Consider the following 17,776-nt stretch of genomic DNA (forward strand, 5'->3'; position numbering starts at 1 on the left):
GGATGAAGGTAATATACTGCAAATCATATGAGCGAAAACTGATGGGTAGATAGAATTTTTTTTTAAATAATTTTTTCAGAGGTAGTTTGCAAGGCAATAGTGATGTACATGAATGGAGACATTACTCCTTTGCTTGAACATGGATAAAACTCTTAAATACTGTTGATGCTGTTCCTGAATCTTAACCTAAGAGAACACTTAATGGATAAGATGTTCTAATTGGAGCTGACAACAGACAATTAAGTGTCAGAAGAACAATCTGATAAGTAGGTCTTCATGTCTATAGGCATTTCCTGATATGTCTTAACTGTCAATCTGAATGTTAAACATCTCTATCTTTATCTCATTATTGACTGATATATTAAAGGAGAGTGCTTTCATCTCTTTCTTTTTTTTACTTTGGGATTGCTCCAGAAAGAAGGAAGGGAAAATACAAGGAATAAATCTTAATTTGGAATAATAGATGGGGAATACTAATTATAGCGAAGTCCTAATCTTCCAACTGAGCAGGTGTATGGATTCGTGACACCACTATCATGCAGTTGCCCACACCATACCTTTTAAGAAATGGTAGACACTCAGTCTAGAGAAGATCTGTTTCTTTGATAGGTGGAAGGATATCTGTGGATGTGCTAGCAGGCTGCTCTCTGCTTTCAGTGCTTCTTGCTAGTCATACTGAAGACAACACCTCGCTGGATGGATCTCTTCCCTTCTTGTCCTCACCCCTATCGATATCAATCACGTGAACTATGCCAGGCTTCAGGATCAGGTCATCGGTCTCTACATGGCTCCTGTTATCATCCACCTCAATGTACTTCCCTTTGGATGGCTGGGTAGCCTTACTGAAGACATCTTTAAAACGGCGCTTGAGTTCAACATCTGGGCAATAGACATATTCATAAAGAGCACCAGCAAGGACTGCTCCTATTATTGGTCCCACCCAATACACCTGAAAAAAGAGACAGGTATTAAGCTCTAGAGCAAATAAAGAAGCCAGGATCTCACAGAAAACCATGTTACTACAGATTTTACTCAGAAAAATTTCTGCAAATACACTGGCCCAATCATTCAAACCAATTCTGCTTTCCAGAAACGCACAGTTGCGTAGTTCTCTGACTTTAATAAACTGGGATGAAATCTGTCATCATACTGGTTTATGTGGCAGGGAAGTATTAACTACCACAAGTCTTACAGATGGTGACTTACAGCTCAGCAGTGAAGTGACTGCTCTAAAATCACAGACGAAATCGGTCAAAAGGCAGTCTCTTGTGCAGCTTATGGCCTTAGTCCGAACAAACCTTTTTGTTATTCCAAGAGGCCTTCTCTATATTTTGATTGTTTATTGCAGCTGTGGATAATATATATATAGACTGTCGGCAAGATGACACATAAAATAAGCACCAATGCAGAAAACTGATTTTATTTCTGCATTTTCACCCAAGGAGACAATGGACATTTAAGGAAACAAAACTTTTCCTAGCATATACACAAACAATTCTACTTCTGTATTTCAGTCTCAAATTTCCAAAATAATCCAAATTTTGCTTCTGAGTAAGCATAATTCAACAGGCAGTCAGTATTTGTTTAATTTCAATAAGCAATTAAAACTGACGAATACAACTTGGTAAGGTACCTACTTATTTCAGCACGAAATGCAGCAGTTCTGTAACATAAGTAGGGGCAGAAGCCCACGGGCTCTGTCAGTGACATGCCAATGTCACTGCTCTGGAGGAGGAGAAAAGGCCATCTTTTCAAGTGACCAGGGCAGTAGCTGAACTTTTCCTATAAGTTTCGACATGGTACATTTGTTTATTGTTTATAGCTTTAGTTATAAATAACAGGCTCCCTCAGAGTATGGATAGTTAATCTTGTGAAAAAATACAGCATTTCTTCATATGAACATGCCATTCACTAATAATTGGGTAAAGCTCCCTCAATAGGATAACCCTTGGGAACAAAGTTACACATGGTATTGTGTTTGCAGAATTGGAGCCTTAGGGCCTGAAGACAATGCTGTTTCTGTTATTAGCTACAGTGGGCTTCATACTTTAAAAAACAAGAAAATCCTTATATGCACTGTGATATGCAGCTCTTACAGATAGCACTGAAAGTGTACCTAGAAGTGCCTTCCCTGTCTTTAATTAGGTGAAGCTGAGCTGCAATCCATCTTTCCCTTATAAAATGTGAATTGGTTTTTAATAAGTTTAACAGTGAGACACTATAGAAAATGACTGCATCGTTTGCAATCTGTTTACCAAATTGTTTCCTGTGCAAATACTCCTAGCTAAGCTGATGGTTTCAAACTGAAGCAGGTAACATCTGGTCTGGTCTGCAAAGACCAGACTGCAACCCCTTCATCTCTTACTGCGGGCATTTGCTGAGGCAGGTTATCCCCCAGGAACCACATCACAGAGGGTCCCTGCTCTCATTTTGTATGTCTGCCCCAGTTTGCTGCAGAACCAGGTGAAATGTGAAGCCGACAGAATTACTTCCACAACTCCTCACCGGCATGACCAGGGGGTTTATAATCTACCTTGGAGGATTTTTCTTCCTAGCAGTTCAATTCTTTCAGTCTCACTGGACTGCTCTTTTTGTTTTGAACTTTTTGTATGATTTCCTTTCTATTCCAGCTCCTACCTCCACAAAACGCCTCTTGAATAGCAAGATGTTATTCCACTGTGCTGCATACTGCACCACAGTCCTAGGCAAGGAGCAAAATTATACCAAAGCTTGTGGTAGGTCTCCCTCAGTGACAGTCTCTATGGGACATATTGAGAGATAACCAAAAGCAAGTAATGTGTGAGAAATCCTGATAGCTGTTTGTTGCTATGATAAAGGAACCATGAAAGCAAAGTTACCCATTGGTTTTCCCATCTTCCCATGATAACAGCAGGACCAAACGATCGAGCAGGGTTCATACTGGCACCAGTGTAATTGATCTAAAGCAGAGACAAAACGTTACCTGTTATTAAAGTCTTGAAGCTAGTTATTTGATTTCTGCTAGTTTTTGTACTGTGGAGACACCCTGGTTTTGCATGGTTTCTAATCTTGTCAGCAAGTATTGTCACTGTCCTCGGTCCTATCACAAAGTTAACAAAGTCTTTACAGGAACAGGCAACCTCTTATGCAACACCCTACATGGGACCCTCCCACTACTCCCAACGGGTTTTGGCGTGGATCCGTAAAGAATACAGCAGCTATATAGATACAGCAGCTATAAAGGCCACAGAAGTTTCAATTTACTTCTGAAGTAGTCACAAAGGGATATGCGGTCTATTTTTTAAAGAGAAGCCATTAACTTACAGCAAATAAATGCCCAATTGCAACCGAAAATCCAATTGCTAAAGCTACTGAACCAGTGACGTCACTTCGTTTTGAATCACAGCTGGCAAAAATAGTAAAAACCAGCTGGAATGTAATTATCAGCTCCACCAGGAGTCCATGGCCAGCGGAAAGATCCCCATGTACCTGGAAGAATGAAAAGAAACACCGGAGATGAAACAAAGGCGATTTTGTAAATCAGAAAGCCACCACATATTAATTGCACTTCAATGAAAGGTAAATTTAAGGGTACACAATTTCTAAACAGTACACAATGAAAGACAGCAACGAAATTCAGAGGTACAGGTTCCTCCCTACTTTCTGCCCCATGCCTCCTTTTTTTTAATATTTTGAGAGTCATGGGAAGTTACTCCTGGACACAGAAGAGAAGGCTTAACAGTAACTTCCAACAAGAACTTCAAAGCTAGACTGCAGAAGTATAGTTTATTTTTACACAGGGATTTGCAAATGCTGCACTTCCCCTTTACCATTTTTTTCCTTGGGAGCACTGTAATTTACTATTCAATTATAAATTCATTAATTAGCCCTGACTTAATTAATTTAAATTTCAATTAAAAATTAAGCAGTGTGCAGCTCAAGTGCATTTTTAATAAGTCAGGGCTAACTGATGGCATTCCTTATTAGTTTAGAACAAAGCTGAAATCTAAGCCACAATCTATTTCAAAAGTATGTCATTTTAAATTGATGTTTTTTCAATCCCCACCATAATGGCATAGAATTAATTTCCCCCTCCCCAGCTCACATAAAAATGGCATTTCATGCATATATTACTTAAATTTTGCATGTAAATTAACATTACCTGCTGTCATCAGATTTGGGGAAGTTCTAGGAGAGAGAACTTCTATAAGAACAGCTAAAGATATTACACTGCATAAACCCATCCTAAGGAGAGCTTGAAGCCCTGTCTCGATGTTATAAATAAACCAGCAAGCTCTTAAAATCTCAACTTGAGCTCTCTTTATTCTGCATGACACTATTTTCTTAGGCTCTAAGCTAGTCTAGTTCAAGAGCCAGAGGATAAGTGATTACCGCAGTGACTCCCAGGCCTCCCACCACACTTGGTGGTGTGACGAGGTAAAGGATGCCTGCACCCACAATGGCTCCCAGACACTGGGCAAGAATGTAGAAGACCGACTTGGCGAGGCTGATCTTCCTTGTGCAGACCATTGCCACGGTCACAGCAGGGTTAATGTGGCCTCCACTGATGTGTCCAAAGCACTGCACCATGGTGGCAATGCTGAGTCCAAAGCAGAGGGAGATAAGAACCATGTCTACGGGCAGAGGCTTCTCTGCTCCACCCCAGTTGATTGTGGAGCCAAGGCTGAGGAGGACAAAAATGAGCATGGCCAAAAATTCTGCTGAAACAGCTTTCCAGAAGGGTTGAGTCCAGACTCCTTTAAATGCCACCATGATGCTCTCACACTTACAGAGACGTCCACACTTACTGAAAAGGAAAACAAGGCTTCATCAGAAATCAACCAAATAAGCCTTATGCTCTCCTGTTAGGGGTTTGCCATCCAGCAGATTTTGGAGAGAAGATGGCAGTGCTGGGTATCCTTGGGCTGGGACAACCGCAGACTGCACTCTCAGAGCAGACCACCCTTAAAATATGACCAATATTTGAATGTCTGCAGGACACAGGGTAATTAATAATCCCTTGTGATGACTCTGTCTGTATAGCTTCAGTTTCCAGAAAGCAACCTCTGTATCTTTTTAAATGAGTATGAAAATAAGCATATTGTCCTACACTGGCTGACTTCTGCTTGACTTAAAGAGTCTGTACAGCCACTTCCAGTGGCCTCTTGGCCATGGTTCTCATTAAAACAGTGGGTATCCTCTTCTTCTGAGCAAACCTGTACTTTTCACAAAACAAGTAGGATAATTCAATAAAAAGCAGTATCTTAGTCAAACCCTGATGATTTTGATAACAGTGTAGCGTTAGGAAGTTGCCCTGGGAGCTATAAAAGAAAGTCCATTTGTTTGAACAGTCACACAGAACAATATTTCAGTTTATATTTATGCAAAGAGCAGTTTCTTCATTGTGGATGTAGGGAAAAAAATTGAACCCAGCCCGCAGAATAGATGCAATCCTAAATTCCAACCTTTAAATCAATCGCACAATCGATAAAGTGTTTTCTTTTTAGCTAAGGGTTCCGAGTAAGCTGGGGAATAGAGCCATATTTTCTGTATGTGTGGCATGTAGGACTATGTGGCAAAGAAAGAAGTGTCTTGATTTTCCACTCTGTCTGGAGATGCTATTTATTAGTCTACACTGTCTTCCTGACGAGTTACAATTTTGCTAGATGTTCAGATACCTATGAAAGTGGGTCACCAAAGGAAAGATATTTGTGGTATTAATAAATTAGGAGAATAAGCCAAAAGGGAAGCATTTTAATGAGTTTCTAAGGAATGCTAACAAGATTCTTCTCTAAAAACAAAAGCAAAAATCCTCCAACTCCTCCAGAAAGTAGAAAACAAGAGAAAGAATATTCAGCTGCTACATTTGGGAACAGAATTTCAAGTGGAAGGTGGATGAATTTATGTTCAGTTATCTAAGGTAACTGAGCTACAACGCATATTTAATGCCACTTATATTAGAAGGAAGCATAAAAGGCATGTCTGCCCTTTTCAAGTTATTGCAAGAGGAACAGCCCATGAATTTCTTAACAGCTGCAGTGAGTTAGGGAAAGGCAATTTAATCCTGTGACTGGAGCAAATAATTTGTTTCCCTGTCTCATATCTTATGCTAATTTACTGTGTATTTTGGACAGGTCATTTGAACTCTATCTCAGTTCTCTAGACTCTCAGATGAGAAGAAGAATTACATTATCTCCTGCAAATGGCTGGTGTAAAGTGCTCGTGAAGTGATCCAAAAGACTTTAGCGGTACTTACTCTGCTAAAGAAGAATTAAAATTAGAACCTCAAAAGAGAACAAAGTCATCCCCAAAATCTTCTGATTTTGGGGCACAGTCAAGACAAATGGAAAGATGTTTTTGTAAGATCTCATATTAACAGACAGTTAATGACTGACCATCTAGACTAGACTTTTTGTTCAAAATGGCTCCAAAACCCTTGCTTCCCCTAATGCTGAAGCTCACAGGTATCTTTGAACTCTATGCCCAGATGCTCACTGAAATGTAAAGGCACCCTTACTACTTCCTCATGAGTAATTTATTTTAGTGGCCTGATTCAAGACACAGGTGAAAATTTCATTTTGCCAGTGCATGTCCCACGTGAATATTTTACATAGGGAGGAAGCATATCCTGAAGCCCAAGGAAAAGAAACCTGGATGCACAGAGAAGGGAAGCAGCACTCATCTGTTCTTTCATCCCCCGCACAGCTGTGATGCAAACTAGATTCCCCTGAGCTTTCACTCGCTAAGCAAAATGCAGACCTGTTGTTATATTCCAGACTTCGGCAAAATTTCCAATCACCGAGTGCACTACGGGGGAGAAATGTAGGTTTTTGGAGCATGGGAGAGGGGTATGGTGACTCCTGACTTCCTTGGGTGTGTCTCTTTCTGTAACACAGAGAATAGCCAGATCTGCAAATCAACTACCCTCCTTCAACCTGTAGAAGTGGACAGAAAAGGACATTTATGCTTGGTATTAAAAAAGTGCAAGTCACTTTCTCTCTAGTTGTACAGCATCTTGGAAAAACATTTCAGCAGTGATTGTGAATGCACGTGCATGCACAGGGAGGGACAGACAGGGAAGATCTGAATATCACACCTCCCACTGAACTGCTGATGGGCCTGTGTAAAAGGAGGCTACCACTGAGGAAGGGAAAATCTCATACTGTTTCTCCAGATGAAACCATGTCCAAACATTTCAGTCAATATTATTTACAGCCCTGAAAATGCAAAAATGCTGCATGCAATCCAAAAGCGTAACTGAAACATAGAAGCTCCCTCATCAACGTAAAGTAAGTTTCTGTTCTTCTAAAACAGTGTGCTACCTGGAAAAAAATCTAAGTGGTAGAACTTCTTTGTTGGACATCCTTTGACAGTTAATGATCTAAACATCTATTTTAATGCACACGTGTTCTTCTAAAGCAGTCTGGTTTTCTATGATTTCAACACCCAGTAAAACTCTCACATCATGGCCAAATCTTTCTTTCAAACTGCACATCTTTCTTCCCCACAGCAAAACCTCTTACAAATGTTAATAAATGCTTAATACTGTGTTTGAGCTCTGTTCAGGTTTCCACTGAAATCCAAAGGCTGTCAGCAACCTAGAAATCAACACCATCTCAAAAATCCACTATTTCTTCAGCATGAGCTAAAGAGATGAGGCAGAGTGATGGCTGTGCCTGGTCTGATACCAAAATGAGACTTTCAGCAGCTATGATTCACCATCAAAGTAGAGCAGTTGTGTTGATAGTTCCCTTAGATAAATATAAAATGCAACAGAAAAAAACACAAAGAAACTTTCATGTTACAGTCACATGTTAATTTAAGGTGTTGCCACACTTGAAATTCTCTGGTCTGGACTACAAGATTACACAGTAGATTGTGTCTGATAGGATGCAAGGCGGGCTATGACAGGTCATGTTGCCATCAGGGCTGCAGGCATGGCTATGATTGCAAAGCTGTAACAACATAAATAATAACATAAATAATAACAAAGGTTTCAGTACAAAAGTCAAGCAGGTATTTTAAAAATTCTTCCTTTTCTAACTAATATAATTTCTCGGAGCAGATCAACCAGCCAGGGCGCGGGCTCGCAGCCAGCCCCTCCACACGACACCAGCGTCGCACAGAAGTTCAGTGCACGCGGCAGCTATTTACAGGGGCATCTCCACAGCAAACTCAGATACTCCCCGACCTGTGCTGGCACAGCCAGCTGTAGCTCAAATGGACATCAGGCACCCGCTTGCCAACCTGGGGGGAATACAGGGACAGGCTAGTGTTGCAAAAACAAACGTACTATTGCAGGACTCGCTTATTATAGCTTTGACTCACTTTCCAGTGCGATGTCGAGTGACTGACTGACATAGGTGTCTACCAGAGTCATAGAATCATAGAATCACCAGGTCTGAAAGGATCCACTGGATCATCGAGTCCAACCATTCCCATCGATCGCTAACCCGTGCCCATACCAGAGGTGGGAAGGGGAGCCCAGAGCTGCGGCTTTTTGGCTCCGCTGGCAGCTGGGCTTTCTGCACATGCCTCCCTCAGTCGCAGGACTGCCAGCGGAAAACAAACCCGGGAAGTTTCAGGGTGCAGAAGCCCTTCGCACCTCCAGTGTTAACCCCCAGGGCCGAACGGACGGGTCCGTCGGGGAGGGAGGGCGGTGGGGTGGCGGCTCTCCCCTCGGCGCGGATCCCCGGGGAAAGGGAACTCGCCGCACCCCCAGCCCTCCCCGCAGCGGCTCCCCGCGTTCGTGCGTGCGTCGTACCCCTCATCCGCGCGTTTTTCCCGATCAAATCACCCTCGCGTGGGGTGTGCTGCCCACCCTCCCCCTCCCCAGCGCACTCACCCGCGGCGCGGCGCGGCCGCTCCCTCGCTCATGCCGCGGCTCCCACGCTCCCCTACCTGCTGCTCCCGGCGGGACGAGGGGGATGGAGAAAGCGGCCGCCGCGGGTCGCCGCAGATCATGTGAATATGCAGATGAATTCAGGGGGTTCGCGGCTCGCTCGTTAAAAGAAGGAGCCGGCGACGGCGGGGGATGCGCCGCATCGGGGAGGGCGCAAAGGGCTCGGTTTGTTCTTAGCAAGACACTGTCCGGGAGGGGAAAAAAAAAAAGGTCCAAGCACCTCTGCAGCCGGGGAGCTAATTTATCCATCCAAAATGTGTATTAGTCCCTTACTAGAGCTCCTTACTGGAGGCAAAAAAAGGCAAAGTGGTTTTATGTGTTGGTAGCTGCTAAATTCAACAAAGTTTTGCCGAGTGTGGGAAGTCAGTGGAGGCCGCTGAGAAGAACTGAAGTTAGACCGTGATGCTGTTGAGGAAATTCGGATTGTCCTCACCAAAGAAGAACTCCATGACTTTATAGCATGAAAACAATCCAGTGGAAACCCAGCCTTTTGGGTAATAAAAATACCCAAAGTTGCCTAAGTTTCCAGGCACAATTACTTCTTTAGAAAATGCATAGAAACCTTCGCTTGAAGAAGACAGGAGTGCAAATGGAACAAAGTATCTAGAAAGTTCTTTTTTTTTTCCCCCTTGGTAGTTTAAACCTTTGCATGCAGTAAAAGAATCTGTGCATCAGTTACATTAAAAAACATTTTCAGGGATAAGTTCGTGTCTTAAATGAGGTTAAAATAGCATACACAGAGAAACTATATCTACTGCCATGCATCCATGCAGCAACAGAGAAAGAATCAAAAGTTTGGCATGATGATCAGTGAGCCTTTATGGGGCACACTGTACCAGATAATCCTTCTGACCATTAGGAAACAGTGCAAGGTCTGAAGAACTGCTTTGGGCATGGAAAACATGGACACAGAGTCCTTTCTTAGCTTCTTCGAGGAGATTGTAGGTAATAATTTATACCGGTGCAAAGCAGGTATAATGTACAACACTATCAATTCAGGATGCCCTAGAAAAATTTGTACACACAATAATTAAAAAAAGTCATGCCTGTGTGTTAAGTACTTACCAATCACAGTTTATGGTAAATGGAGATGATCATATAGTGCAATTGTAGGTGTTTCTCTCATTTTTTCCTGCTCTTCCCCTAAAGCCATGTCATAAAAGATACCAAAAGACATTCACAATTTGATGGCAAAAGAAAAACAGCTGTCTGGATGTTTGTCTTTCTTGTTTTCAAGCTTCATTTCATTTGCTTATGTCTTGAGCTTAGTCAAGAGATGATGCAGTCATCATTACACAGCTTGGCTCTTCCATTTGTTCTATTTGTTTTTTCAGTCCCTTCACAACCTGCTACAGGGATTCCAGAAACCGCACGTCCTAGCACTGTCTTATTGGCACATAAGCCCATCATATACTTCATATACTCACAGACCAACTTTTTCTGTCAACGCTACAGGAGGAATTCCTCACAGTGAAAGGATTTCAATTAGGATGCTCCTCTGCATAAGGTTTTTTGGTTTTTTTTTTTATCACTGTTCCTTTTACCCTCCACTGCCAGGAATTACTGTACAAGAAGCTCCTCTATAGTGCTCTATTTCAAATACCTTCTCTTGATATAGATTGAACATGTCACATTTTTTCCCACCTGCATTTGGTGAAGTCATTATCTGATTAATCCAGCCTTTTACGCCATGGCTACTTCTGTCATACAAATCTTTTCTCTGCTGTTCCAAAAGCTACAAAAGGCACCCGTACAAACCTCAGATTTCTTTCCAGTTTTGGAGCTGGTTGTTTCAAAACCAGGGCTGAGTTTTCTTTCACGGCTTTGCCCTGACAACACACTTAGTCCTTGCGGACTCTGCTTCTGCTGCCTGATTGTTTGTTCACAAACAAAATTTACTTAGCAAAGCCAACAATTGTTTTTCCTTTACTTGCAGATAGCACATATCTGCCCTTTTTGATCTGCAGAGCAGATCACTGCCACATGGAGAAGCCAGAACTCTAATAGCTTCTGTCACTGCTACCATTCTTATTGCGAAAGATTTTCTGGAGGATTAGATAAAGGTTGTGGCCACATGAACAGGGAAAGGCAATGCTTCAGGCACAAACCTGGAGCAAACTGCACTGTGCCAGCTCTGATCAAATAAACAGACTACATTCTGTTGAAAGCACAGAAGGCAAGGAAGACATCCCTTGGGATGGCACTGAATAACAGAGGAAAGCTGCCCCAGTTTGTCCAGGGATAAATTTGTCAACATTGGGAGTTGATGCCACATAGGTTCCTTTTTTTATTTTTTGCTTATGTATTTTCATCTTTACAAAACCTGAGTAAACTCACTTTAGATTTCTACCCAAGAATAAAATATTCCTCTTGCTCAACACAGTTAAAGCAATAACTTACAAAAGAATATATACGAGAAATTTAAAAATGGTGTTAAAGCTCAATCCATCTCTGGGGCCGGGGGGCAGGGGAGGAGAAATGTGCAGTAGAATCTCACTATGCCTCTGCTTCTCCTTCACTGAACATAAAATCTGAGTTTCTACTGTCATTTTTAGGTCATCATGAATTAAAGATCTCCATAGGAACATAAGCCATGGTGAGAAGATGCTGCAACACGTAAGACACATGCTCATTCTGAATAAGGACTTCCCAAACAGTTGAAGCACGCTGGATCTGGGATTTTGGTTTGGCCTGTTATGGAGGAGAAGGCACACTGCCAAAGTCAGAAAGGAATGTGCAGACAGCTAATTCCAGCTAAAACAATGTGAAGGAGAGAGTCTAGATTCTGTCACCTCACCGAATAGGAGTGTGGGAAGAGTCCCTTTGCTCCTATGTCTAGTCTCATGGATATCCATCCTGGGGAACTCTGTCAGATCATTTGGTTTGTTAGACAAGAATGATGCAGAGAAAAGAAAGACAAAAATCAAAAAAACCCCCCATAATTTAGAAACATTGTGCATTTTCTCAGTGCCTTAGTCCTTTTCTACTTTTACCCAGCAGATCTGGACTGTTTGCCCTTACTGTTGCTGCTGTTAAGCTCCTCAGCTCACTCGGCTCCTCTCTCAGCACCACCTCAGGCTTCCAGTTTCCAAAAGCAATGAGGCTTATATGCATATGCCCTCGTTCTTCCCCTCTCTTTCTGTGGATGTTCCTGCCCTTTCCAACAAATCTTGAACCCACTAGTGAGTTTTAGCTACAGATGATGGAGGATCAGATATCCCAATGGTGTTGAGGCTCCTGACAGCCCCATGAGTGTGAATGGCTGCAGGTAATCACAGCAGAAGGGACGCTTGCTGCTGCTGGCAGGAGAGGCTCTAGGAGGATTTTCAAAAGTGCTTGAGTGATAAAGGGACTCAGCTGCTGTTTTAAAAGTGGTGCACACTGCTAGGAAACCAAATTCCTGTGACCTTCCTTGGCTCCTGTCAACAAGAGTGTTTGAGAACAGGCTGTAAGCCTTTCAGGAACCACTGATGCTTGCAGATACTCTGAGGCTTTCTTTTCTGACTGACTGAAAGTTTCATTCTATTGCCACTAATAAATACCCTTCCCCTTACCAATTTATGTTTTATAAGTTTTGGCTAAGCTTTATCTACTAAAAGGTTCTTACATAAAGCAACGGTTATTGAAATCTGATCTTTGCACATTTCTGAAGTTTTAATTTTCCTGTGGTGTAATCTTGTTACTTAGGTCATTCATTTTGTCACGCCTTGGTATCAGTCTGGTCCAGGTTTGGCTGCAGGGCTATGTTTTCCTGACATTTAGAGCAAGAATTCCCTGGGAAATCACTCAAGAGATTTGACATTGCTGCTGGCCACGCTCCAGCGGGTTTAGTTTTACTCCCCTTCTGTATTTATTGTGGAATCTATCTGTCCACAAGCTGCACATTGAGTTCCATGCTAGAGAAGGAGAACTGAAAGGGACAAAATGGTCATTCATTTGGGTGTTTCATTCAGTCTTTTGAGAAAGGTTTTTACAAGAAGCTGTGGACTTAGATGACTGCTGAGCTCCCTTAGCCCTGCTGTATTACCTCCCTCATGAGACAGTTTGGATTAACTGCTTTTTCTTTGCTCTCTTCCTCCACCTCAATAGGCAGCAATTATGGTTGGAAAAGCAAAATTAACATCTAGGTAGTAAAGGAACCACCTGGAGGCTTTTCATCTTTAGAAATAGTTCAGTTACAACACGGCATGGACAGATCCTTTGCTAGGAATATGAAAAAAAAAAAAGAAGCCCTTTTTCTCTCCTCCTACCACAAACTGCTACAACTCCCATTGCAAAAAGCTGTCTCAGTGGCAGAAACAACCAGGGCTGGATGAACTGGAGGGGTGGAGCAGGAAAGCAGCCCTGGGCACTTGCAGAGGGTACAGGAGAGTCAGGGGTAGGATCCTAGGGCAACTGGAAATGGGAGAGAAAAGTAGCTGTCTTGTTGGGGCGGGGGAGGGTGGGCTTTGGGAGTGCAATGACATGCAGCAGCACAGGGCAGGGTGCAGGAGGCTCTGCACGTGCCAGGAGGGAAAAACAGGTCCAACAGTGGAGCCAGAGAGGTTTGTCTTACTTTGCTAGGTGAGACACTGAAATTTGGTTAAGCACTCACGGATTTTATCAGGTGTAGAAAATGTAGTACTCCACATCTTATCTACCACTGTTGTACATTCTTTAACATCCAGCCATTCTTTCCTGACCAATCTGAGTTGCTCCCCTTTATAGTTCTGCTGCTGTTTCTGAGCTCCTCAGCTCCAAATGCTCAGCTTCTTCCCTCACCAGCACTACAGCTTCCTACAGAAATGAATCTCAGTCAAAGAATCATGGAGTTTACTAGATGGTAACACAGCATTTTCTAGTTAACTTTATATATCACAGACCATTACACTTTACCTCATGGGTTCAATAGCTTAAATTTGTTTAAATATATTTTACAAAAAGCATCCTTTCTTGATTTGAAAACTCATGGGATAGAAAATCCACCCATTCCCTTGGTAGCTTATTCCTGAGGCTAATAATTTTCATCACCAAAAATGGTCTTTGTCTCTAAACTGAGTTAGTCTGAATTCATCTGCCATATAGTGGTTCTTTTTACAGTGTTCTCTCCCACATTAAAAAGCCTCTTTTACTTCTACTGTCTCCCCATGAGGTTGCTTATATAATGTAAGCAAGTCATCTCTTCATCATCCTTTTATAAGCTAAGCAGACTGAGCTCTCAAAGTCTCTCTAAAGAAATTTCTTTGACGTATTTTTTAGCTCTTGTTTGTGCCTTTACCACTTTTTCAACATGCTCTTTAAAATGCATTTTTAATACCAGACTCCCAGCAGGCATATTGTGAAGGAAAAGTGTTTCTTGTAGCACATGTAGGAATTGAATTATCCGTTCTTACCACAGCATTGCATTGAGGAAGCATGCTTCCTTGCTTCTGCACAATAACTCCTCAGACCTTCTCAGGATATACTCTTCATTCTGAGATAAGTTTTGTTTCACTTCAAGACATGAAATTTTGCAGGCATTCTGTCTGACAAGGATCACACTAGCAAACAAACCAGTCTCCCGTGTTTGGCCATCCTTTTCCCAATCTAAGTCATATTCAAACTATACTGACAGTATTTACTTCCAGATTTACCCACTGAGGAAAACCCTGAAGCACATGACACCTCACAGTGATCCCTTCAGATCCCTGCCAACTCTTGCCACAACTACTCCATTAACTACTTCCAGACATCTGTCTATCAGGTCAGAATCAATTTACTCCTCCGCGGCTAATCTATGGTGGTAACGCTTTAAAAAGATGTCACTTAATATTGTGGTAAAGTCTCCAGAAACATTCGAACACACATACAGCTACTTCTGTCCACTAATGTGTAATTAAAAAAATTAAATCTGTCCTGTGTTGCTGTTGGTTTTCTTTTTTGCTTTTGGCAAGGCTGAGCTTCAGTGGTGGTGTATATTTGACACATAGCCCAATGCTAGGAATTTGTTCTCTGTCTAAGCCATCTGATGTATGCAATATAATGATAAGTAATACATGTATATCTTCATATTCAAAGAATTTATACAGCTAGTAGAAATGCATGCCATGAATGGGTTATGCAGCATGTTCTGAGAAAGGCAGCTTTCTTCAGATCATTCAGGCTGTCTTTGTACATTACAGTAGTAACTGTCTTCTTAAAACTACATATTTTACAGGGTTTTTCTTCCCTTTCAACATTAATATCTTTTAAAAGCTAAAACTCCAGGCCATAGAATTGAAGATGTTGATCTTTTTTTCTGTGCAAAGGTTCATCTTTCATTGAACTAACTGAAAAGCAGGGTCTGACTATGAATATTTACAAGTTCAAGCTCTTTTGTCCATAGAGCTTCTAAGGAAAATATGACAGCATGTTTCTCTTGAAATACTTTGTAGAACACCAGTTTTATTTCTGACAGTTTTTCATGTTTAGAGCTTGAAAAAAGATTAGATGAAACCTAATAACTTGTGACACAGGTGTCACATTTTTACTGGACACAGAGAAAGGTTTTAAACTTAGAAATGGCAATTATAGTCACTAAATCACTTTTATGGCGGAAGCCACACTGCTTTGGAGATTCTTGTGTTGATTCAGTTCCTTTTCAACCCAAAGCATTCTATGATTCTATGAATTGTCAACAAAGAGTTTAATACAAAGAAACAAACACTTCTTGCTGGCATCTTTAGCTTTATCTATTCCAGTTTAGAGCCACTGTGTGGATGCATGGACCATTGGCTGGTGAAGATATGAGAACTGCTCCATTAACAATGTTCTATCACTCCAGTGAGCATGTGCTGGGAGCACATGCAGCCATGGGAAATGATCTTTTGAGGCCCATAGTCTTAGTCCAGTATTTGCATGTATTGGCATCCCACAGAGATGGAGCATAACTGGCGGATGCGCTCCACAAAGACTGGATGAAATCAAGCACAGGGCAAGAGGGATCTCCTGCATTATGCTGTTTTCACATCCTGTGGCTTTTTCTAAGCAACATTTTCTAATCTAACATCCATGACTGCCTTCTACGGCACTTACAGATTGGCAAGCTGCTCTTTTGCAAAGGCAGCTGATAGAGCAGAAGTTGTGAGCTACATGAATAATTAAAAACAACACCAAAAGACATTTATTACAGAAGACTTTGGGGTTAATAAATACTTTCTTTTTATTTGTTTGCAGACTTGTTAATACAGAGCTACTAGTCTGAGACTATTCTTCATGGCTTACTTTTTAGACTCATCAATCTTCTCTTTTATTCCATCCATGCTTGGGATAGACTGTAGGTAGCCCTGCTATAAGTTGCTGTTTGTAGTGGATTTAATGAGTTTTGTGGAAACAACTATTTTTGTGAAGACAAGTATTGTATTAAATTAGTGTTTAAAAAGGAGGCAGATATGGCTAATCATACTTCTTCATGGATACATGCCAAAAATTCTGATCCCTATTAAAAATAGATCTACGTTTATAAGAATGCAGTCAAGAAAAGGGAAATTCTAAAAGGTTTATGGTTCCATGTATCCCTTTTTGTATAAGCAAAACATCTACAATACCCATCTGATTTTCAGTTTCATCCTGCATATTTGACTGATATGAGAACATTTTTCTTACCAACAGTGCAGCAAAACCAACACACCAATGAAACAGATTCTTTTCAGCTACATGCCTCACTGGCACCATTATCGGTGAGTCTCCTGCCATGGTGTGGCTGGTCCTCAGGATGGGAGAGGAGGCAGAAAACCACCCAGCCTGGTCCTCAGGGTGATGTTTCCAGAATGGGCTTTTCAAAAATTATTTTTGACTTGTAAACTGAACCTATTTGGTACAGTTTACAAAGGCACAGAAGGACACTGCCACACATTCTTATAATGCAATTTTTGCTGTCCAGTTTCAGAAACTGTAATTCATCCTTAGAAGTTTATCCTAATCCCAGTTGCGTTGTCTCAAAGAGCTGACAATGTACCTGAGAAATTGTAGATATTTCCAAGTTTCCAAAACCAAGAAGAGGTATAAAATGCATATGATGTCCTAGTAGCCTGTAGCCAAAAAAGAATCTTCCCTTCCCTTCCCTTCCCTTCCCTTCCCTTCCCTTCCCTTCCCTTCCCTTCCCTTCCCTTCCCTTCCCTTCCCTTCCCTTCCCTTCCCTTCCCTTCCCTTCCCTTCCCTTCCCTTCCCTTCCCTTCCCTTCCCTTCCCTTCCCTTCCCTTCCCTTCCCTTCCCTTCCCTTCCCTTCCCTTCCCTTCCCTTCCCTTCCCTTCCCTTCCCTTCCCTTCCCTTCCCTTCCCTTCCCTTCCCTTCCCTTCCCTTCCCTTCCCTTCCCTTCCCTTCCCTTCCCTTCCCTTCCCTTCCCTTCCCTTCCCTTCCCTTCCCTTCCCTTCCCTTCCCTTCCCTTCCCTTCCCTTCCCTTCCCTTCCCTTCCCTTCCCTTCCCTTCCCTGTATTGTATCTATTTCACTCTAATACCCTATTTTAATTTTATTTACTTATTTTTTTTTATCTTTTACTCATCCTTTTTACTCAAGTGAGGATGCTGAAGGGGAATAAAGACCAAGTCTTAGAGGGAATATAATCACCCGAGTTATAGGCAAATGTAATTTACTGGAAAAATGGAGAATTGAAGCCACGTACAGGACACAAAGTGAGTGTAAAGCAGTAGGGATCATAGTGTAGCCGAGACATCAAACAATTAGAAAAATGTGTTAGAGATTTCAAACATGATCCAGAGCAAGGAATTTTTAGACAAGAGGCTGTCCTGATTAAATAATGAATAAAAAAAATACAAATCTTTCTCCACTGTTTCTTTGTGTGCAGGAGATACTGAAAGTCTTAGACCATTTCAGAAGTTTGGGCACACCATTGATTCACTTGGGTTTTGTGATCCGTCCAGAAAAAAAAAAAGTAAAAA

General features: G+C 41.7%; 1 protein-coding gene across 1 annotated transcript; it reads right to left on the bottom strand.

The window, feature by feature from the left end:
• Positions 1-384: 384 nt before the first annotated feature.
• AQP4 (aquaporin 4) lies at positions 385-8,877 on the bottom strand. The gene is made up of 5 exons (XM_069854016.1): positions 8,825-8,877; positions 4,372-4,786; positions 3,304-3,468; positions 2,859-2,939; positions 385-949 (listed from the first exon to the last, which is right to left on the bottom strand). The coding sequence occupies exons 1-5, from the start codon at positions 8,854-8,856 to the stop codon at positions 671-673; spliced, it is 972 nt and encodes a 323-aa protein (XP_069710117.1). The 5' UTR covers positions 8,857-8,877; the 3' UTR covers positions 385-670.
• Between the last annotated feature and the right edge of the window lie 8,899 nt (positions 8,878-17,776).

This window comes from Phaenicophaeus curvirostris, chromosome 3 (assembly GCF_032191515.1).
Source record: "Phaenicophaeus curvirostris isolate KB17595 chromosome 3, BPBGC_Pcur_1.0, whole genome shotgun sequence".
NCBI lineage: Eukaryota > Metazoa > Chordata > Aves > Cuculiformes > Cuculidae > Phaenicophaeus > Phaenicophaeus curvirostris.

What these genes read in the sequence shown, in the direction of transcription:
- AQP4 (XM_069854016.1), bottom strand. Translation starts at nt 8,856, where the DNA reads ATGAGCGAGGGAGCGGCCGCGCCGCGCCGCGG. An exon ending in GCGGCCGCGCCGCGCCGCGG is followed by an intron (nt 4,787 to 8,824) that starts GTGAGTGCGCTG and finishes TTTCCTTTTCAG; the next exon opens with TAAGTGTGGACGTCTCTGTA. An exon ending in CAATTGGGCATTTATTTGCT is followed by an intron (nt 2,940 to 3,303) that starts GTAAGTTAATGG and finishes TCTCTGCTTTAG; the next exon opens with ATCAATTACACTGGTGCCAG.